Source organism: Zonotrichia albicollis, chromosome 26 (genome assembly GCF_047830755.1).
Source record: "Zonotrichia albicollis isolate bZonAlb1 chromosome 26, bZonAlb1.hap1, whole genome shotgun sequence".
NCBI classification, from domain to species: Eukaryota; Metazoa; Chordata; class Aves; order Passeriformes; family Passerellidae; genus Zonotrichia; species Zonotrichia albicollis.
The window spans coordinates 5,648,976-5,671,589 of record NC_133844.1 but is presented as its reverse complement, the minus strand read 5'-3'; the positions used below and the strand labels follow the sequence as shown (position 1 = coordinate 5,671,589).

Genomic DNA, 22,614 nt, shown 5'->3' with positions numbered 1-22,614 from the left:
TTATCCATCCCTAACCCTGGGTCCTGCAGGCTCCAGCTGTTCCCAGCTGTGGGTGACATTCATGGCAGCGGTGCCCTGTGCCAGCCCCGGCTGTGCCACCTCCCCCTATCCCGGGACACCGGAGCGTCCCTGACCCCCATGGGATAGGAGGGGATGGAGGAGGATGAAGAAGGAGCACCCCTGACCCCAAAGGGATGGCGGGAGAGCAGCTCTGACCCCAATGGGATGGAGGGGGGTGAAGGGAGACCCTGAGCCAGATGCTGGCGGTGCCACTGGAGCACCCCTGACCCCAGTGGGATGGAGGGGAATGAAGAGAGAGCACCCCTGACCCCACTGGGATGGAGGGGAATAAACAGAGAGCACTCCCGACCCCAATGGGGTGAAGGGAGAGCAGCCTTGACCCCAAAGGGATGGCGGGAGAGCAGCTCTGACCCCAGTGGGATGGAGGGGGGTGAAGGGTGAGCACCCCTGACCCCAAAGGGATGAAGGCAGAGCCCCCTGGATCTGGCTGTGATGAAAGGACACACCGAGGTGCTGCTGGTGCTGCCAGCGGCCCTGGCACGCTCCGGACACTTTATTCCTCCTGCTCCGAGCCCGCGGGCAGCTCTGGGAGCAAAGCACCGAGCGGAAAGATCCCGGTATCCCGGCTGTGACCGAGCCCGGGCTCCCGGTGTCCAGGCCATGGCTGTGACCTTGCCCGAGACCCTCGGCTGTGGCTGTGCCCGAGGTTCCCGGTATTCCATCCATGGTTGTTCCCGATGTTGTATCCCGGTTGTTCCCGATGCTCCCGGTGTTCCATCCATGGCCATTCCCGAGGCTCCCGGTGTCCCGGTTGTTCCCAACAATGGCTGTGACCGTGCCCGAGGCTCCCGGTGTCCCGGCCATGCCCGAGGCTCCCGGAGGTGTCCCGGTTGTTCCCAAGGCTCCCGGTGTCCCGGCCATGCCCGAGGCTCCCGGAGGTGTCCCGGTTGTTCCCGATGCTCCCGGTGCCCTCCCGTGGCTCCGAGCCCTCACTGGCAGCCCCGCAGCACCCCCAGCGCCTCCCGCACGGCCGCGATGATCATCCCGTCCAGCTGCCAGGGCACAAAGAGGGGGCTCAGCCCCGCTCACCCCACACCCCGCACCCCCCAAATTCCCCTCCCGAGCCCTCACCTGGGCGCGGAGGCTCCGCGGGGTCCCGGTACCGAGGTTGTGGAGGCGCACGGCGCTCTCCGGGGACAGGAATCGCTGCTCCACGCTGATGGTGCCGCTCAGGCTCCGCACCTGCCCGTGTTTGCCGTGCCTCAGTTTCCCCGGAGGCTCGGCGCGGCCTCTCGGGGAGGGGATGGGGGGTGCAAGGAGGGGAATGGGGGGCGCTCACCTGGTGGGGAGCCCCGGCGGGGACCAGCACGGCGTCCCCGGGCAGCTGCAGGAGGCTCCAGCCGCAAACCCCGCACTCGTCCCGCAGCCGCCGCCGCAGGGCTGGGTCCAGGTACAGCCCGGGGGGCTCCAGGTGGAACCCGGGGGGCTCCAGGGAGGTCCCGGGGGGCTCCACCGCGTCCTGCCCCGGCTCCTGCGCCACCTGTGGGGTGAGCAGGACTGGGTTCGCTCAATAACAGCGGCTCCTAAGTAGCTCGCTTGGGTTTGGGGATGGGCAAACTTAAATTGATTTTGGTTTTTCTTGCTAGACCGTGATGCGACATGTACGAGGGTTGATCTTTGCTGTTTCTAGCTGAGTTTGTTCGTTATTATTTCATCTTTTGGGGTCTTTTCTATCGCCTGTTCTGGGAGTGGTAAATGCTTTAGTGGGGTGTCGGGAGTAGCTTTGTTATTCCAGGTCGTGTTGATTGGGCTGGAGTTTGGCACCAAGACCATCTGGTATTAGCAGACACCTCAGCCATGGTGTCCTGGTGCCAGGGTGAGCGGGGCCGGGCACTGGAGGGTGCCAGGGGTGGTGGCACCTGTAGCAGATTCCATGGAGCTGGCCAGAGGATTGAGACCGAACAGCAGGAACTGCTGAGTCGTGATGAGATGGCAAAATGAGCTCCTGTCTCACCCCATAGCTCATCTGTGTAACCCCACAGGCCATTTCCCCTAACCCCTACTACTGGACAAGTTTGGATCCCCCTTTACCCTATAAAAAGGAGCTGTTTTAGCCCATTCAGCAGAAAAAGAGCTGTCGCTGGAACCCTTCACAGATCCCTCAATAAACCATCGCTGTGGAACACCAAGATCCTCCTTCTCCTTTTACAGCGTCTTCTGCCCCAAAGGTGCCCTAGCAAGCAAAGAGCTGAGATCCTGAGAGATGAGAATCACCAAAGAGTTGAAATCCTGGGAGAGCTGAGAATCCCCAAAGAGCTGGAATCCTGGGAGAGCTGAGAATCACTAAGGAACTGAAATCCTAAAAGAGCTGAGAATCACCAAAGAGCTGAAATCCTAAAAGAGCTGAGAATCACCAAAGAGCTGAAATCCTGGGAGAGCTGAGAATCACCAAAGAGCTGAAATCCTAAAAGAGCAGAGAATCACTAAGGAACTGAAATCCTAAGAGAGCTGAGAATCTGGGAGAGCTGAGGATCACCAAAGAGCTGAAATCCTGGGAGAGCTGAGGATCCCTAAAGAGCTGAAATCACTGAGCTTGCTTAGGGTGGCCACAGCTGGGAGCTGCCTGGGTATTCCCGCTCTCTGTCTCACAGAGGGACTGAGTTATTCCTGTAGTCCTGCCTCGCTCAAGGATAAGCCCAATCAGGTTTTATCGGGTTTTATAGGGTTTTATCAGGTTTTATCGGGTTTTATCGGGTTTTACCAGGCACCCACCTTGCGCAGGAAGTCCCGGATCCGCGGGGCATCCTCGGCGCGGAAGATGTGCCACAGGGCACCGGGCACCGCGCCTGCCCCGAGCCGCTCCCGCAGCGGCGCCTCCAGCTCGGCCAGCTCGGCGGGCACGAGTGGCTCTGCGGGCACAGGGGGCTCAGGGTGGGCATGGGGGGACCCTCAGGGGGGTGCCAGGGGCAAGGTGGGCATGGGGGGACCTGCAGGGGCCTCAGGGAGGTGCCAGGGGCGGGGTGGGCATGGGGGAACCCTCAGGTGGGTGCCGGGGATAGGTGGAACACACCTCAGGGGGGTGCAAGGGGGCTCAGGGGGCATGGGGGGACCCTCAGGGGGGTGCCAGGGGCAGGGTGGGCATGGGGGGACCCGCAGGGGGTTCAGGGGGATGCCAGGGGCAGGGTGAGACACGCAGAGGGTTCAGGGGGATGCCAGGGGCAGGGTGGGCATGGGGGAACCCTCAGGTGGGTGCCGGGGATAGGTGGAACCCACCTCAGGGGGGTGCAAGGGGGCTCAGGGGGCATGGGGGGACCCTCAGGGGGGTGCCAGAGGGCAGGGTGGGCATGGGGGGACCCACAGTGGACTCAGGGGGGTGCCAGGGGCAGGGTGGGCATGGGGGGACCCGCAGGGGGTTCAGGGGGATGCCAGGAGCAGGGTGAGACCCGCAGAGGGTTCAGGGGGTGCCAGGGGGCAGGGTGGGCATGGGGGAACCCTCAGGGGGGTGCCAAGGCCAGGGTGGGTATGGGGGGACCCTCAGAGGGGTGCCGGGGGTAGGTGGAACCCGCAGGGGGCTCAGGGGGGTGCAAGGGGGCTCAGGGGGCATGGGGGGACCCGAAGGGGGCTCAGGGGGTGCCAGGGGGCAGGGTGGGCATGGGGGAACCCTCAGGGGGGTGCCAGGGCCAGGGTGGGCATGGGAGGGTCCCGCACTCCGCCCCTACCCTGCGCTGCCGGCGCCGCGTGTGCCAGGACGCTGACGGAATCGGCCGCTTCCACCGTCAGGGGTTTGGTGCCCAAGTTCTGCTCCTGAGGGGGCACAGCTGGAAGGGGTTTGGGGTTGGAGCGGGTGGGGAGAGCCCGGCTGCCCCACAGAGACCGGGAACCCCCAAAGCCCGGTGTCCCCAAAAGCCCCGATGCTCCAAAAAACCCCAGAGCTCCTCAAAACCCCGGGTGCCCCCAAAAGCCCCGATGCCCCACAAAGCCCGAGTGGCCTCCAAACATCGGTATCCCCTCAAAGCCCTGTTGTCCCCCAAACCCCAGTGTCCTCCAAATCCCCTGAGCCCCCCAAAATGCCGGTACCCCCAAAGCCCTAGTGCCCTCCAAACCCCAGTGCCCCCCAAAGCCCCAGAGCCCCCCAAATCTCGAGTGCCCCCCAAATCCCCAGTGCCCCAAAAAACCCCAGTGCTCTCCAAAGCCCGGGTAGCACCCAAAGCCCCAGTGCCCCCCAAAGCCCCAGTGCCCCCCCAAACCCCAGTGTCCCCAAAAGCCCTGGTTCCCCCCAACACCCCAGTGCCCCCCAAATCCTGGCTGCCCTCCAAACCCCTGTGTCCCTCAAAACCCCGGTGCCCCACAAAACCCCTGTGTCCCCCAAACCGTGGTGCCCCCCAAAGCCCCGATGCCCCAAATAGCCCCAGTGCCCCCCAAAGCCCGGAGCCCCCCCGAAGCCCCGGTGCCCCTCTCACCGTAGGACACACAGACACGCGGGCGCAGCCACCGCCGGCCCCGCGGGCCCCGCAGGAAGGAGCCCAGGTTGAGGCGGCCGCCGGCCCCGCAGTACTCGGGCAGGGGCAGGCTGGCCCGCAGGTTGGTGGCCCTGTGACAGGCGGGGGGTGACGCTCAGGAACCCCCCAAACCCCACTGAGCCCCAGCTGGCGTGGGGAGGGGACATCGGGTGATGCCACCCTGTGCTGTCACCCACCGGCTCAGCTCCGTGTCCCCAAAGCCACGCTCCAGCTTCAGCAGGTCCCCGCTGCCCTGCTCCTGCTCGGCTGTGGAGGGACCCCGGGGGCACATCAGGGATGGAGCCTGGCTCACACCTCACCCCAAAATCACCGCGGGCACCCCACAGCCTCCCCGTGCCCTCACCTGTGCTGGCGGCAAATCCATCCCAAAACCTCCGGCGGCTCACCCGGACCCGGCTCCGCGGGGCCCGCAGGTTCACGGCCTCCTCCTCCTCCTCCTCCTGCCCCGCGGGCTGGAAGGATTCGGGCGCCCAGAGCCGCGGCTGCAGCCGCTTCTGCAGCCCTGACACCAGCACGGGCTGCGGGGGGAGCCGGGGTCAGGGGGAAAAATGGGGGGCTCCGGGTGTCACCCCGCACTCAAGGGTGGGGGCTCCAGGTGTCACCCCACACTCAGGGATGGGGGGCTGTGGGTGTCACCCAACTTACAGGGACGGGGGGCTCTGAGTGTCCCCCACAAGCTGGCACGGGGGGTCCGGGTGTCACCCCACACTCAAGGGTGGGGGGCTCCGGGTGTCACCCCACACTCAAGGGTGGGGGGCTCCGGGTGTCACCCCACACTCAGGGATGGGGCGTCCGGGTGTCACCCATCTTACAGGGATGAGGGTCTCCAGGTGTCACCCCCCTGTGGGGCCCCGGGTGTCACCCCACACTCAAGGATGGGGGCTTCAGGTGTCACCCCGCACTCAGGGACGAGGGGCTCCGGGTGTCACCCAACTTACTGGGACGGGGGACTCCAGGTGTCACCCTCCTGTGGGGCCCCGGGTGTCACCTCACACACAGGGACTGGGGGGCTCCGGGTGTCACCCAACTTACAGGGACAGGGGGCTTCGGGTGTCAAGGATGGGGGGCTCCAGATGTCACCCCACAAACAGGGATGGGGGTCTGGAGGGTGTCACTTCATACTCAAGGACGGGGGATCCGGGTGTCACCCAATTTACAGGGACGGGAGGGCTCTGGGTGTCACCCCACACTCATGGACGGGGAGCTCGGGGTGTCACCCCACACTCAGGGACGGGGGACTCCGGGTGTCACCCCATAAGCAGGGACACGGGGCTCCAGGTGTCACCCCACACTCAAGGACGGGGGGCTCTGGGGTGTCACCTCACACACAGGGACGGAGGACTCCAGGTGTCACCCCCCTGTGGGGCCCCGGGTGTCACCCCACACTCAGGGATTGGGGGGCTCCAGGTGTCACTTCTCACTCAAGGACAGGGGGACTCTGAGTGTCACCCAGCTTACAGGGACAGGGGGCTTCGGGTGTCAAGGATGGGGGGCTCCAGATGTCACCCCACAAACAGGGATGGGGGTCTGGAGGGTGTCACTTCATACTCAAGGACGGGGGGCTCTGGGTGTCACCCCACACATAGGGACGGGTGCTCCGAGTGTCACCCCACAGGCAGGGACAGGGGGCTCTGGGTGTCACCCAACTTACAGGGATGGGGCCTCGGGGTGTCACCCCACACTCAAGGACAGAGGAGCTCTGGGGTGTCCTCCCACAGGCAGGCACGGGGGGCTCCCGGGGTGATGCCACCCTGTGCTGTCACCCACCCGGGGACACTCAGGGTGCGTTTGCCCACTCAGGGACGGGGGGCTCCGGGTGTCACTTCACACACAGGTATGGGGGGCTCTGGGTGTCACCCAACTAACAGGGATGGGGTCTCCGAGTGTCACCCCACACGGGGGGCTCTGGGTGTCCCCCTACACTCCGGGACGGGGGCTCTGGGTGTCTCCCCACACGGGGGGCTCTGGGTGCCCCCCTACACTCAAGGACGGGGGCTCTGGGTGTCACCCCTCACGGGGGGCTCTGGGTGCCCCCCTACACTCAAGGACGGGGGCTCTGGGTGTCACCTCTCAGGGGGGCTCTGGGTGCCCCCCTACACTCCGGGCCGGGGGCTCTGGGTGTCACCCCTCAGGGGGGCTCTGGGGTGTCCCCCACTGACCTGGCCGTGCCTCCAGTGCTCCTGGAACGTTCCGTAGCCGCCGCCGGGGCCGGGCTGGTGCAGCCAGAGCAGCCCGCTGGGGCCCAGCACGCTGTGGGAGCCGGGCGGCTCCGGGAGGCCGGGGGGGCTCAGCTCGGGCCCCGCCCGCCGCTCCTGGATCTTCCTCTCCACCACGCGCGCGATGATGCTGTCCAGGATGCTCGTCAGGCGGTTGTCCTGGGAAAAGGGGACGGGGACGAGATTGGGGACCCCCACAGGCCCAGCAGAAGGGGTGGGAAAAGGGGCACGGGGTGGGCAAAGGGACACAAGGTGGGCAGGAGGGCAGGGTTGGGCATCAGGCACAGGATGGGCAGCAGGACAGGGATGGGCAGGAGGGCACGGGGTGGGAAGAGGGTGGGCAGAGGGGTATGGGGTGGGCAGAGGGGCACGGGGTGGGCAAAGGGGCACATGGTGGGCAAAGGGACACAGGGTGGGCAGTGGGGCATGGGGTGGGCAGGAGGGCACGGGGTGGGAAGAGGGTGGGCAGAGGCGTATGGGGTGGGCAGCAGGGCAGAGGTGGGCAAAGGGACACAAGGTGGGCAGGAGAGCAGGGTTGGGCATCAGGCACAGGATGGGCAGCAGGACAGGGATGGGCAGGAGGGCACGGGGTGGGAAGAGGGTGGGCAGAGGAGCACAGGGTGGGGAGCAGGGCAGGAGTGGGCAGGAGGGCACATGGTGGGCAAAGGGACACGCGGTGGGCAGCAGAGCGAGGTGGGCAGCGGGGCAGGGGTGGGCAGAGAGGGGGTGGGCAGAGGGGTACAGGGTGGTCAGGAGGGCATAGAGTGGGCAGAGGGGTACAAGGTGGGCAGGAGGGCACAGGGTGGACAGCGGGACAGGGAGTGGGCAGAGGGGCACGGGGTGGGCAGCAGAGTGCGGTGGGCAAAAGGACACAGGGCGGAGAGCAGGGCACGGGGTAGGCAGAGGGGCACGGGGTGGGCAGCAGGGCACGGGGTAGGCAGGAGGGTGCGGGGTGGGCAGCTGGGCACAGAGCGGGGAGCGGGGCACGGGGTAGGCAGGAGGGTGCAGGGTGGGCAGAGGGGCACAGGGTGGGCAGGAGGGCACAAGGGTGGACAGCGGGACAGGGAGTGGGCAGAGGGGCACGGGGTGGGCAGCAGGGCACGGGGTGGGCAGCAGGGCACGGGGTAGGCAGGAGGGCGCGGGGTGGGTAGGTGGGCACAGAGTGGGGAGCGGGGCACGGGGTGGGCAAGAAGGCAGGGAGTGGGCAGGAGGACGCGGGGTGGGCATCGGGTTACGGGGGTGCCCGGGGACATCAGGACTCACGCTGGGCAGCGCCGGTGCCACGGGAGCGAATGCCATGCGCACCCCGTCGTGCCCCAGGCACAGCTTCACGGCCGTGGATGCCAGCAGGTCGCACAGGGTCGCGCTCTGCACGGGCCCCCCCCGCCCCGCGGGCGGCGCCCCCTCCTCGGCGCTCTCTGCTCGGGGCACAGCGCGGTCAGGGGGTCCCACGCCGCCCTCCGCATCGCCCCCGCCATCCCCGGCACCCCAAAAGGGACGGGGTGCTCATCCCTGACCCCCCCGGAGCGCGGGGGGGGTCGCAGCCGGCCCTACCTTCCTTGATGGGCCGGGCGGGCTCGGCGGGGCCGCGGCTGCTGCGGGCGGGCACGGCGGGCACCGGCGGCTCCTGGAACACCCGGGGGCAGTGGGGATCCTGTGCGGGGCTGGGGGGCACCCCCGAACCCCTTTTCCCATCATCCAGAGCTCCCCTCCATACCTGCCTGCCCGGGGGCTCCGCCAGGCTCTGCTCCGCTGCCCCCTCCCCGCAGGGACAGCGGGACTCGATGCCAAACTTGGGCCGGACCTCGTGCAGGAGCTTCCAGAGCCGGGTCAGCACTGCGGGAGGATGGAGACAGCAGTGTCAAATCCCAGCAGGGGATTTTGGGGTTTTTTGGGGGGGTTTTGGGGTTTTTTTTGGTTTTTTGGGGGGGGTTTTGAGGGACACACTCACCACAGGTGGGGACGAACTGCGTGGGAACCAGCGATGACACGCGGTGGTCCCGCCCGGGGGTGCACTCGGGTGGCAGCGCCGGACCCTCTGTGGCACAGAGAGGCTTTGTTTGTCCCCACCGAGCCCCCCAGGGCTGTCACCCCCTTTCCCTCCCCGCCCCGTCCACGCACCAGCGCCGCTCTCCTCCCGCCTGCTGCGGTGGCACTCGGGGCACAGCTGGAAGCCACATCTGGCGCAGCTCCAGTGCGAGTTGAAGAAGCCGCGCTGGCAGCAGTCACAGAGCTGGGGGGCTCCTTCCCCCCGCCTCCAGCGCGTCACCCCTGCGGGAAACACAGCCTCAGCTTCCCTGTGTCCCCGTGTCCCCATGCCACCCTGATCCCCTGGCCCCATTGCCACCCTCACACCGCTCCCCGTGTCCCCGTGTCCCCAGTGTCATTCTGCTCCCCGTCTCCCCAGTGCCACCCCCTCCCAGCTCCCCGTGTCCCCAGTGCCACCCCGACCCATGCCACCGCTCCCCATGTCCCCCAGTGCCACCCCGACCCATGCCACCCTCACCTGCTCCCCGTGTCCCCAGTGCCACCCTCACCTGCTCCCCATGTCCCCAGTGCCACCCCGACCCTGCTCCCCGTGTCCCTGTGTCCCCAGTGCCACCCTGCTCCCCGTGTCCCCAGTGCCACCCTCACACTGCTTCCCATGTCCCCAGTGCCACCCTCCCCTTGTCCCCAGTGCCACTCCGACCCTGCTCCCCGTGTCCCCAGTGCCACCCTGATCCCCGTGTCCCTGTGTCCCCAGTGCCACCCTCACCCTGCTCCCAGTGTCCCCGTGTCCCCAGTGCCACCCTCCCCGTGTCCCCGCTCACCCTCGGGCCCTCCCGGCCACGCGTCCCTGTCCCTGCAGACGGCGGCACAGAACGGGTCCCCCAGGACCCCCAGCAGGTGCTTGGCCAGGCAGACGCTGCTCCCCCCCACGCTCCTGCTCCCCAAATTCCTGAGACCCCAATCGGGGTCGGCCACGTCCCCCTGGGTGTCCCCCAGGCTGCAGAGGCCATCGACGCTCAGCTCGCCGTTGTCCCCAAGGGTGAACCTGCGGGGAGAGGGGACAGAGCTGGGGGGGCTCGAAATGGGGGGAGGAGAGCAGAGGGGAGAATTTGGGGTGGTGGGAGAGGGAAAAGGGGAGGGCAGGGAGAGGAGACTGGAAAGTGGGGGGAGAGGAGGGGATGCTCTAAAACGGGGTGACAGGAGATGTCCCAAAGAGAGGTGACAAAGAGGGGGTCCCAAAGAGGGGTGACAGGAAAGGATGTCCCAAAGAGGGGTGACAGGAGCAAAGAGGGGTGACAGGAGACGGTTTTGTGAAGCAGGATGACATAGTGGGTGTCCCAAAGTGAGGTGACAGGAGAGGATGTCCCAAAGAGGGGAGACAGACAGGATGTCCCAAAATGGAGTGACAGGAGAGGATGTCCCAAAGTTGGGTGACATAGAGAGTGTCCCAAAGTGAGGTGACAGGAGAGGATGCTCCAAAGAGGGGTGACACAGAGGATGTCCCAAAGTTGGGTGACAGAGACAGTGTCCCAAACAGGGGTGACAGGAGAGGGTTTTGTGAAACAGGGTGCAGAGAGGGTGTCCCAAAGAGGAGTGACAGGAGAGGATGTCCCAAAGTTGGGTGACATAGAGGATGCTCCAAAGAGGAGTGACAGAGAGTGTCCCAAAGAGGGGTGACAGAGGGGATGTCCCAAATTGGGGTGACAGGAGAGGGTTTTGTGAAGCAGGGTGACAGTAGAGGATGTTCCAAAGAGGGGTGACACGAGAGGATGTCCCAAAATAGGGTGACAGAGAGACTGTTGTGAAGCAGGGTGACATGTGAGGGTGTCCCAAAGTGGGGTGACAGGAAGGGATGTCCCTTCAGGAGGGGATGCTCTAACAGTTGGGTGACACTGGAAAGGAAGGGTGACAAGGGGTGATAGAAGGGGACATTCCAAAGCAGGGTGACAAAAGGGACATTCCAAAGCAGGGTGACAAAAGGGACATTCCAAAGAAGGAGCTGCTCCGCCGCCCCCTGACACGTCCTGGTGGATCCCCCAACCCTGTGATCTCCCCAGGGACTCACCTGCGGAAGTGCAGCAGCCTGCAGCTGCTCTCGGGGTGCTCTTCCTCTTCCTCCTCCTCCTCCTCCCCCTGGGGGTCCCTCCGGGCGCGGGGGGCGCAGGCCCAGCAGCGGGGGATGCTGGGGGGCAGCGCCGTGCAGGGCAGGCTCTGCAGGCACCAGCGGCTCGGCGGCTCTGGGGACACCGGGAAGGGCTTGGGGACACCGGGAAGGGCTTGGGGACATCGTGGAGCCCCGTCCGCCCCAGCTGGGAGGGACTGGAAGTGCCCAAGAGCAGCTTGGATGGGGCTTGGAGCAACCTGGGAGGGTGCGAGGTGTCCCTGGGCATGGCAAGGGGGTGGGACTGGATGGGTTTTTAGGTCTTTTTTAGGGTTTCTTCCAAGCCAAAGCATTTCTGGATTCTGGGATCCTATGACAGGCACGCTGTGGCGGGGGCTGGAAACTGGGCCAGAAAGTAGGGCTGGAAAGTAGGGCTGGAGCTGCTCGGAGGTCAGGCCTGGGTGCCAACACCTCCCCGAGGAGTCCCTGCCCCAACCACAGCGCTGCCACCCCCCGGGAATCCCACCCGAGGGTGCCACTCTGCCCCAAAGGGACATTTTGGTCCGTGCCAGACCCGGGAAAAGCCCTAACACAGCAGTTCCACAGCCCACACGTGTTCCCAGCTCGTGTTTTGGGTGCCAGGGATGCAAAATTCCCTCGGGATCGGGCGCTGCCCCCGCCCTCTCCCGGCCCCGCTGCGCATCCTGCTCATCCTCACCTTCCTCCCCCAGCTCCATCCTCCTCTCCTCGCTGTCCCCCGTGGTCTTGGAGCCCCTTTTGGCCGCCGCTGCGCCCTCGCTGGCGGCGCGGGGACCCTCGGCGGGGCCGTGGGGGCGTTTGGCCGAGCGCTTTCCCTCGCCGGGGGTCTCGGGACCCCCGTCCCGCCGCGGGGCTTTGGAGCGGGGCAGCGACTGCTCCGAGTGCCGCGTCAGCCACGTCTTCTTCAGCTTGGTGTGGTTGCTGGGTGGGCACGGAAAGCGCCCCAAGGTGGGCTCGAAGGGCACCCCCGGGCACCCATGGCAGCCCGGGGTGGGGCACAGACAGCCCGAGGGGGGTTCAGGTTTGGCCAGAGCCGCTGGGTAGTGCCCGTCCGCCAGCACCGCCGAGGGATTGGGCTCTTTGGGGGCATCTTTGGGCTCTGAGGGTCGTCCCGGCCCCGTGTCCATGGAAAACTCAGCGCCGTGGGGCCGCGAGCCCACCCAGGGGCCGGGCTGCAGGAGGAGCAGAGGGCGGCTGGAGCCGGGGGGCGGCGTGCGGGGATGGGGAGGGGGCACCGCCGAGCTGCCCCCGGCCCGGCCATCCCCCCACGGGGCTCCCGGCAGCTCCGGCAGCGCCGGCTCCCCCTGCCCGGCCCGCTCCGGCCCCGCTTGGCTCCTGCCCAGCAGCGGCGGCGCCGCGTGGTTCTTGCTCGAGGCGTGGAACCCGGCGCCTTTCTTGGCGTAAAACTCCTGGAAGGGAGCACAGGGGCGGTGTCACCCCACATTGGGGTCCCCGTCCCGCTTGTGTCACCCACACATCCCTGCGAGGAGGCGACGCGGAGCATTCCGTTCCCGTGCCTCAGTTTCCCCACACCCCTGCCAGGCCTGGGCATCCGCCCGGTGCTTCGCGGTGCCCGGGGCCGGCTGCTGGGCTGCCCGGCGTGGGAAAGGAATGGGGAGCCGCAGCGGCGGCACGGGGCGCGCCCAGGGCTGGCAGCGCTGCCTCCCGCCGCCCCCGTGCCGCCGTGACTCACCCGGGGGTGGCAGCACCGCGGGGACAGCGCGGCGTCACCCCGGGAGACTGAGACCCCCCTGCCCACCGCCCTCGGGGCTGGAGCCGCTGTCACCCCCCGGGACCCTCCGAGGGCTCCTACCTTGTTCCCTGAGCTGGAGCAGCCGTCGAAGGGGGGCAGAGCCGCTTTGCACCTCGGCGGGACCCCCAGGTAGAGGGGCTGGCCCCAGGCGGGCCCGTAGGAGCCCAAACTCCACTCCGGGCCGGCGAAGCGCCCGTTCCCCACCGGGCCCGGCCCCTCGAACGCGGGCTCGGCCTGGGGAGCGCCGGGCAGCAGCGAGGAGAGCAGGAAGGGGCTGTGCTTGGCCTCCACGAGGAAAGGGCAGTGCTGGAAGGGGGCCGGGGGCTCTCCGGCCGCATCGCGGGGTTTGCCGGGCACTGCCAGGGGGTGGTAGCGGTGGTACGAGTGGCTGTAGAGCGCCAGCGGGGCCAGCACGGCCTCGGCCCAGCGCGGCTCCTTGCAGGGCTCCCCCCAGCCCCCCTTGGGCTGCCCGTTCCGAGGGGGCAGCAGCGGCGGCAGCTCCGCTCCGTCCTTGGCGCCCCGGGGGTAGGGGCAGCCCAGGTGGGCACCGGCTCCCAAACAGCCCTCGGAGCTCCTCCAGCCTTTCTCCAGGGTGTAGCTCAGCTTGCCGGGCTCTGGGTAGGCCGGGAGTCCCAGCTCGGCCCCGGCGCTCCGGGATAGAAGCACGGCGCTGCTCTCCATCCCCCGCGAGTCCTGCGCTGCCTCCGCCGCTCTTCTCCAGCGCGCCGGGCTCTCCCCCATCCTCGCGTCGCTGGCCATGCTGCTGCCGCGCTCATGTGGTGCTCAGCGCCGTCCCTGCGGGCAGCGAGAGCGGCATCAGCGGGGAACCCAGCCCAGCCCTGCCCGGGCAGCGCTGCGGGGAAACTGAGGCACGGCGATGCTTGGGGGGGGGGGGTTGTTGGGGAGCTGCTTTCTCCATCCTGAGGTGTTTTTGGGGAAATCAGGCACTGAGCAAGGTGAGCAGCACCAGTTTAACCACAAGCTGCAAGGGGAAATCAGAGGGGGAACAGCAGCCCCCTGTCCTTAGCCCGCCGGGGCTCCTCCCCGTCAGGCATTGTGCATCGCGACAAGCGCAGGGGAACAGCGCCCACCCCTGCGGGGAAACTGAGGCACGCTGATGCTTGGAGGGGTTGTTGGGGCGCTGCTTTCAACCCCCCAGCTCCATCCTGCGGTGTTTGGGGCACGGGAGGATGGAGCACTCTCATTTCATAGGGCTGCCCCAGATCTATGCAGAGTGAGGAGAAAATCAGTTTTGTTTTCTGTTTAACGAATGCCAGAAGCAGAGATGCTCTCAAATAATGAGATTTTCTCTTTGTCTCTTTTTCCTGTAGGTGCTTCATGGCCACAAGTCCTGCCCGGGGCTGTTGGCTCTGCAGACAGGCACCGGGCAAGGTGGCAGCACCAGTTTAATCACAAGGGGAAATCAGAGGGGGAACAACAGCCCAGCCGGACTCCTTGCCGTCAGCCATTGTGCACCACGGCAAGCGCAGGGGAGCAGCGCCCACCCCTGCGGGGAAACTGAGGCACGGCGATGCTCGGGGGGGTTGTTGAGGCGCTGCTTTCAATCCCCCAGCTCCATCCTGCGGTGTTTTTGGGGCACGGGAGGATGGAGCACTCTCATTTCATAGGATCTACCCCAGATCTATGCAGAGTGGGGAGAAAATCACTTTTGTTTTCCATTTAAAGATGCCAGAAGCAGAGATGCTCTCAAATAATGATATTTTCTCTTTTTCCTGTAGGTGCTTCATGGCCACAAGTCCTGCCCAGGGCTCTTGGCTCTGCAAACAGGCACCGGGCAAGGTGGCAATCACAAACTGCGAGTGGAAATGAGAGGGGGAACAACAGCCCCCTGTCCTTGGCCCTGCAGGGCCCCTCGCCATCAGCCATTGTGCGCCACGGCAAGCGCAGGGAGCAGCGCCCAGCCCTGCGGGGAAACTGAGGCACGGCGATGCTTGGGGGGGGGTTGTTGGGGCGCTGCTTTCAACCCCCCAGCTCCATCCTGCGGTGTTTTTGGGGGGATCCCCGGGACCCCCGGCTCCCCTGCCCCACCGGCGGACCCGTGTCCGGGCCGGGTGTCGCTGTCGCATCCCGTCCCGTCCCGGCGGGGCTGGCGGCTCCCCGCGCCCACCGCCGGTCCCTCCTTGCCCAGGCTGGCGCCGTGCCCGGCCGCTGGCACCCTGGCACCCAGCGTGGGGAGGCCGTGCCCTGTGCAGGTATTCGCCCCCGGGCAGGGCTGGGTGCGCTTCCCAGGAGGGCTCCCAGCCAGGGGGGAGCTCCGCGCTCGCAGGGGCCCCTCCTGGGAGAAATGCCGGGGGGGATTTGTAGGATTAACGCTCTGCCAGGACCCGGGCCACACGCAGATGAGGGTGCTGAGCCAGAGCCCGCATCTCGTCCCTGTGTCCCCCGTGTCCCCCGTGTCCCCCCGGCCCGGAGCAGCCCAGGGGGACAGAGCCGAGCTCAGCCAGCTCCCGGCCCTGCTGTGGGGTGGGACAGACCGCCCCGAGGGCCGGGATGGGGACAGGAGCAAGGTGGGGACAGGAGCAGGGTGGGGACAGCACCGTGTGTCCCCAGAGCCGCTCGTTCCTGTCACATCCTTCCCCCAGTGAGGTAAAGCCCCCATTCCCACGGGGCTCGGGAAGCATCCCGGGACACCCTGGGGACACCCTGGGGCTCAGGGACACCCTGGGGACAGCCACGCTGGGGCACAGGGACACCTGCCGTGGGGCAGAGGGACAGCCTGGGGACAGCCACCGTGGGGCACAAGGACACCTTGGGGCACAGGGACACTCTGGGGACACCCACCGTGGGGCACAGGGACAGCCTGGGGACAGCCTGGGGACAGCCTGGGGACAGCCACCGTGGGGCACAGGGACGCCCAGGGGACAGCCACACTGGGGACAGCCACGCTGGGGCACAGGGACACCCTGGGGACAGCCCCCCATCCCTCCGAGGTCCGGCTGTCCTACCCAGCCCCACCTCAGGGAGCTCCCCCAGCGCTGTCCCCAGGCTGCCCCATCCCCGAGGGCGACACTCCCGCCAGGGTGACACTGTCCCCGTCCCTCAGGCCAGCACAGGACGCCGCTCCCGCTGTTCTGCAGCACCCCCAGCGCCCCAGAGCTACCTGCAGGGTCCATCAGGGACCCCAGCGCCGAGGACGAGCGGGGTCTCCGCCGGTGCCACCGGGTCCGGGAGAGGCGAAACCGGCCGGGCGGGAGCACCTAAACCCACAGGCTGAAGGGGTCCGGCTCCGGGATCTGCAGGAGGCAGAAAGCCGCCCGGGCGGCCCTGGGGATGTTCCTCTCCTCGTGCTGGAGCTGAAGTTTTTGATCCATTGGCTTGGGAGGCTCCGTGGTGCTACGAGCTGGGGGTGGCGGCGGGCTGCGATTCGGGGATTGGGGTGCCCGGGGAGCAGCGGCGGCACGATCGGGACCTTCCCCCGGTTCTAGGCAGCCCTGAGCATGGTGGTGCTGACGAGGAGGTGGCAGCGGCTCTGCTCCCCACGGGCGTGCAGCCTCCGCCGGCTCCGGCAGCACTGGGCGGGCGGCTGGGATGGGATGGGATGGGATGGGATGGGATGGGATGGGATGGGATGGGATGGGATGGGATGGGATGGGATGGGATGGGATGGGATGGGATGGGATGGATGCTGGCGCTGCTGACGCCCGGGAAGCCGGAATCGCCCAGCCCCGGGGGCACCGGCGGCGGTGCCAGGGCGGGCAGGTGTGCTCTGCCCCGTGCGGGTGAAGAAAGCGCCCTTTGTTCGCCAAGGCCGCCCCGGCACCCATGAAAGGCTCCAAGCCGCCCGCTCCGGGACAAACCGGAACGGGACAAACACCGGGATGGGCCACGAGTCCCTGAGCTGGCGATGGGGACAGGGACAGCGCGGGGCAGGTGGCTGTCCTGTGGGGTGGGAGTCCTCAGGACACCAAATCCCTTTGGCTTTGGCCAAAAGTCACAGATCTGGCCTTGAGTGCGCTCCAGAGCCGGGTCCGACCCTGCTGCCCCTGCCTGGGGGGCAGAGAGAGATCCTGGGGGGCAGAGAGAGCTCCTGGGAGCAGGCAGAGCTTTTGGGGGACACAGAGATCTCTTGGGGGGCAGGCAGAGCTCCTGCAGCCCCCCCAGCAGAGCAGGGAGTGCTCTGAGGGGTGCAGAGGGGCCTTGGGCAGCACAGGGATGCTGTGCCAGCCTGCTGGCAGTGCCACCCTCACCAGGGATGGGGAGGGAGTGCCTGGGGACTCCCATCCCTGCCCTGCAGCCCATAGAGTCATACCCATCCCAGCTGTGCCCACCAGGGTCACACAGACCCTGCCTGTGCCCACCAGGATCTCATGGATACCACAAATGCCCACCGGGGTCACATTCATGCTCACCAGGATCACACAGATCCCACCCTGCCGTGCCCACCAGGATCTCGGAGATTCCAGTCGTGCCAACGAGGGTCACACAGATCCCACCCACCTGTGCCCACCAGGATCACACAGACCCCACCAATTCCCACCAGGATCACACAGACCCCACCTGTGCCCACCAGGGTCACACAGATCCCATCCAGCTGTGCCCAGCAAGGTCTCACAGACCCCACCTGTGCCCACCAGGATCTCACAGACCCCACCTGTGCCCACCAGGATCACATCCATGCCAGCTGTGCCCACCAAGATCACACAGATCCCGTCCACCAATGCCCACCAGGGTCACACAGAGCACACCAATTCCCACCAGGATCTCACAGATCCCACCCACCTGTGCCCACCAGGATCACATCCATGCCAGCTGTGCCCACCAAGGTCACACAGACCTCACCAATGCCCACCAAGATCATATCCATGCCACCAATTCCCACCAGGATCTCACAGATCCTAGTTGTGCCCACCAGGCTCACACCCATCCCAGCCATGCCCTGCATGCCGCCAGCCAAACCTGGCACCTTGTGGGTGCCCCCCCACTGTCCCCAATCCCCAGGACCCCCCGCACGAGGACCCCCGACCCCACCCCACCCACTGTGGAGCACACCCGGGGGGTCTCCCAGGTGGAAACCCCCATTCCTAGACTCCCGGGGGGGGCTGGCACCGCTGCCAGGGTTTATGTAACCCGCGTGTGCCCAGGCCGTGCCAGCCTTACATAAACCTGGGCACGGCTGGCCCGGCACGGCTCGGGGGGGCTCAGAGGGCACGGGAGAAGGGCTGAGGGCCCTGGGGAGCCCAGCAGTGCCAGGGCAGCTCCAGCTCAGCGGGTTGGTCCCGCTGGGAGCGGGCAGCGCGGGTTAACCCTTGCTGGGCCGGTGCCAGGCTGTGCCCATCCCATGACCGGGCACAGCGAGACCCCCCAGCCCTGCTCGCCCAGGGCGTTTGGGGCGCTGCTGGCTGCACCCAGTGGGTGCCAGGGAACAGGGAGGGGACCCAGACAGAGCTCGGGGCGAGGGAGAGCCCGCGCCTGCCTGCGATGAGAAGGTGCTGAAAGACGAACTCTTCCCTCTGCCTCCCTCCCTCGCTCAGGAATGATGGATCCGGAAGGGCTGGGACGGAGCTGGCAGCGGGAGGGAGCCGGGGGAAGGCTCTGCTTACTGGGGGTGCCCTGGGAATGTCCCCAGGAGGGGACAGGGACGGACGGACCACGCTGGAAACACCAGGGAGGGTGGATGGGACAAGGAGCGGGGAGAAGGAGGAGGATGGAGGGACAGCAGGGGGATGGATGATGGAGGGACAACAGGGGACGACGGAGGGAGAGCAGGGGGATGGATGATGGAGAGACAGCAGGGGGATGGATGATGGAGGGACAACAGGGGACGATGGAGGGACAGAGGGGGACGATGGAGGGACAACAGGGGATGATGGAGGGACAACAGGGGACGATGGAGGGACAACAGGGGGATGGATGATGGAGGGACAGCAGGGAATTTCCCACCATGCACCGGGGCAGCATCCCTGGGCACTGTCCCCTCCCCACGCCACGCTGCCCTCGGCGTGCCAATGAGCCCTGGTGGAGCCTCCCCGGGGCCGGCGCGGTCCCCACGGGGCAGCCACGCTGTGGGAAGCTCTGCTGGAGCTCAGGCACCGCATCCGCATCCCCTGCCTGCTCTCACAGCCCCTGTCCGGATCCCTCCACTCCCTGCTGTCCCAGCACGACCCCCAGAGTGTCCCCAGGGTGAAGCGGGGGGGTCCAGGCAGGGTTTGAGCTCTGCCAGCTGGGAATAACCCCCGAGGGGGTTCTGCCTTGGTGGCTTGGCACAGAGCACCAAAATCTTTGGTTTTATCCCAAAACAGAGGGACGGCAACACCCAGGAGCTGAGCGCCGGCCAGCAGGAGGCCGGAAACTCCCAGCAGGAGGAGAGAGCTCGGCATCCCTGCCCTGCTCCGGCATCGGGGGGACGCTGTGGGGACGTGGGGCACAGGGACACTGTCCCCACGGTGTCCCCTGGGACCATGGGGGACGCTGAGGATGTGGGGCAGAGGGACACTGTCCCCATAGTGTCCCCTGGGATGATGGAGGACACCGTGGGGATGTGAGGCACAGGGACACTGTCCCCACGGTGTCCCCTGGAACCATGGGGGACGCTGAGGATGTGGGGCAGAGGGACATTGTCCCCACGGTGTCCCCAGAGATCACGGGGGACGCTGTGGGGTGGTGGGACACTGTCCCCATGGCAATCCTGGGATAACGGGGGGACACTGTGGGGATGTGGGGCAGAGGGACATTGTCCCCACGGTGTCCCCCATGATCCCAGAGGACACCGTGAGGATGTGGGGCAGAGGGACGCCGTCCCCACGGTGTCCCCATGGGGGACCATGGGGGACGCTGAGGATGTGGGGCAGAGGGACACTCTCCCCACGGTGTCCCCATGGGGGATCTGAGCGGGACAGGGGATGCCCAGAATGATCCAGCACCGGGGAAGGGATGGATGAGGGTCCTGGTCCCTCAAACCCCTCTGCTGATGTCCCAGCAGGGTCCTGCCAGCCCCAGCCCGGTGCCCACAGCGCCCGCCTGGAGCAGGGACCAGGGCACCCCCAGCCCCACAAAGCGCCTCTGCCCCGGGAAGAACAAAAATCAACCGGGGAAGAACCCAAAATCCACCAGGGAAGAACCCAAAAATCCACAGGGGAAGAACCCAAAAATCCACGGGGGAAGAACCCCAAAATCCACCAGGGAAGAACCCAAAAATCCACGGGGGAAGAACCCAAAAATCCACTGGGGAAGAGCCCAAAAATCCACCGGGGAAGAACCCAAAATCCACCAGGGAAGAACCAAAAAATCCACGGGGGAAGAACCCAAAAATCCATGGGGGAAGAACCCAAAAATCCACGGGGGAAGAACCCCAAAATCCACAGGGGAAGAACCCCAAAATCCACGGGGGAAGAACCCAAAAATCCACGGAGGAAGAACCCAAAAATCCACGAGGGAAGAACCCAAAAATCCATGGGGGAAGAACCCAAAAATCCACGGGGGAAGAACCCAAACTCCACCGGGGAAGAACCCAAAAATCCACAGGGGAAGAACCCAAACTCCAGCTTTTTCCTCATGCAAAATGGATCCCCGCTCCGGCTTGCCCGGAGTGCGCACACAGAACCTCAACCCTTCCTCCTCCTCCTCCTCCTCGCAGCCCCGGCACGGAGCCCGGCACGCACCTACCTGCCTGCAGCGCAGGTGAGGAAGCTGAGGGCGCAGGCAGAGGAAGAAGCCCCGATCTCTCCCGTGCCCAGCACCGGGCGCCGTGACCGCCAGAGCTTTTGTTAATCTGCGCCCGGCGCTTGAATTAAAAAAAAAAATAAAAGAAGAAAAAAAAAAGGGAAAAAAAAACCCCACGTCAAACCTTCAGGAGTCTGGAGGCTGCGGCGGAGCGGAGGGCACGGGAGGACACTCACTCCCACACGAGCAGCTTTCTGGGAATTAGGGCCACAGCCCAACTGCTCTGGCAGCCTGCGCTCCCCTCCAGCCCCGGCTGCCGGTTCGCCGGGGCCCGGGCACCTCCCCGGTGCCGGTGCCGGTCCCGGACAGCCCCAGCGGCCCCGCCGCCGCAGGGTCGGACATTTCTGCCGGCCCTAATCTGCCGCTTTTCCCCGGGGAGGTGAGTAAGCATCGCTAATCCCGCAGCTCGCTGCGCTGCCGGGACGGACGAGCCGCTGTGCCCGGGCTGGGGCCGCTCCCGGCACCCGCAACGCGCCCGGTCCGGCTCGGCCCGGTTCGGTTCGGCCCCGGTTCCTCACGCCCTCAAGGCAAAGCATGAGATGGACGGAGCGAGAAGCAGCGTCAGAGGGCACGGCGGGATGTGGCAGCCAACCCACCTGTGCCAGGGGTGCCCCCCATGCCGCTGTGCCAGCTCGGGGGTGATGGACGATGCTGCCCGGTGCTGCCGTCCCCGCATCCCTCCTTCCCTCCTCTCACGGGCACCGTGCCCGGTCTGTGCCACCCCGTGCCCCCCTCCACGTGCCCGGCGCTCCTGTTTACCCAGCGCCAGGAACCCGCTTCAAATACCTTGATGCCATTAAAAGCTCGCCCCGGGGCCAAGGGCTTAGCGAGGCAGCCAGGGACGCGGGCAGCCCGCTGTGCCACCCCGGCGGGCCTGGCAGCACCTACCTGGCACTGCCCGGGCGCTCCGGTGTCCCCACGGTGCTCCAGCTCGCGATGACACGGGACAGAGCGCTGGGCAGTTTCTCGCTGCCTCAGTTGGAAATGCTGTGCCTCAGTTTCCCCGCTCCACCTGGGGTGCCCAGCTCGCTCTGGAGGTGATGCCCTGGGGATTGCGGTCCCCAAAAACTGCTCAGCCCCGCGGTGTCACGGCGGGGACACGGAGCCGGAACGGCGCTCGGTGCCAGCGCGGGCTGGCTGGGGACAGACGCGTCCCCGGGGGGACAGGCGGCTGCGGGAGGGGGGGGATGCAGCAGCGGCAGCGGCAGCAGCAGCAGCGCTCCTTCAGCCGTGTCCTCCCACACTCCCGTCACCTCGAACGCCCTTTTCCCGACCCCTCCCGCCACCGCCGCGCTTCCCACCCGTCATCCTCTTCCTCGCCATCATCCTCCTCCTCCTCCTCCTCATCCTCACCGGCAGCCTGGGGGGCATGAGCGCGCTGTAGACACGGTGTGGGGGCGCACTGGGAGCCCCCCCAGAAGGAGTGGGGAGGTTTTACCTGGGGAGGGATGGAGGGATGGAAGGATGGATGGAGCGGGGTCTCATCATCCCCCCCCGCCTCTCCCGCGGCTCCTCAGCCCGCCCTCGCTGCCCTCTGCGGCGGGAGGCAGCTGAGAGCTCCCGGGGCTGCCAGAAAAGAGGCTGCGTTTAAACAACAGACATAATTATGCTTTTGATACCGTCTGCTAAAAATACAGCGCGGTGCCGCGCGGGGAGCCATGTGTGCGCGGCCTCACATGGCTGCGGCCCCAGCAGCTGACTCAGACCGCGGCCACCGGCAGGGGACAGCGTGGGGGGAGCCCCGTGGGTACCGGGGGGTGCCACCCTCGCCTGGGACCCCCAAACTGCCGGGCTGGGGGGAGAAGGGCAGCGCGGGGATGGCAGGAGCATCGCAGAGAAAAGGGGGGAAATGAGGTGGGCATGGGGAGGGAAGGAGGGGGGTGGCAGGAGCCTGATGTCACTCGGTGTCACCAGGGTGGGTTTGGGGGCTCAGGCTGCTCTTGGGGGTGCAGGAAGCTCTGGGGGTGGCACCCCAAACACCCAGCAGCTCCTGGGGAGGTAAATCCCACTCGGGAGCAATAACCCCAAATTTCCCTGAGCATGAGAGAGAACAGGGGTGAGTGGGTGGGTGGCACCCCCGCAGTGCCCAGCCCTGGCACCCCCAGCCCTGCAGGAACCACTGCCCGGGGTTGGCACAGCATCAGCCGTGTCCCTGTCAGCTGGCACAGAGCAGCCCTGCGTCACCGGGTCCCCTGCCAGCTGCAGGGATGCGTTCCCTGGAGTCCCTGTGTCCTGTCCCTCCCTGCCTCACCCCCAGCCCCTCAGGACTTGCAGGGGGCTCTGAGGTGCCCCTGG

General features: G+C 66.7%; 1 protein-coding gene across 7 annotated transcripts; it reads right to left on the bottom strand.

Annotated features, from left to right (window-relative positions):
- Nucleotides 1-933: 933 nt before the first annotated feature.
- HR (HR lysine demethylase and nuclear receptor corepressor) lies at nt 934-21,929 on the bottom strand. Of its 7 annotated transcripts, XM_074559190.1 has the most exons (21): nt 21,673-21,928; nt 21,208-21,364; nt 20,263-20,380; nt 12,700-13,434; nt 11,566-12,295; nt 10,812-10,983; nt 9,568-9,791; nt 8,879-9,028; nt 8,709-8,795; nt 8,475-8,593; nt 8,312-8,384; nt 8,021-8,175; nt 6,701-6,916; nt 4,885-5,059; nt 4,718-4,787; nt 4,482-4,612; nt 3,741-3,839; nt 2,794-2,930; nt 1,361-1,561; nt 1,153-1,263; nt 934-1,073 (listed from the first exon to the last, which is right to left on the bottom strand). In XM_074559190.1, the coding sequence occupies exons 4-21, from the start codon at nt 13,396-13,398 to the stop codon at nt 1,011-1,013; spliced, it is 3,612 nt and encodes a 1,203-aa protein (XP_074415291.1). In that variant the 5' UTR covers nt 13,399-13,434; nt 20,263-20,380; nt 21,208-21,364; nt 21,673-21,928; the 3' UTR covers nt 934-1,010. The 7 variants fall into 7 exon arrangements, with proteins under 7 accessions (XP_074415291.1, XP_074415296.1, XP_074415290.1 ...); XM_074559195.1 differs by lacking the exons at nt 20,263-20,380; nt 21,208-21,364 and having other exon boundaries at nt 21,621-21,679; nt 21,758-21,929; XM_074559189.1 differs by lacking the exon at nt 21,673-21,928 and having other exon boundaries at nt 21,208-21,610.
- Nucleotides 21,930-22,614: the final 685 nt, after the last annotated feature.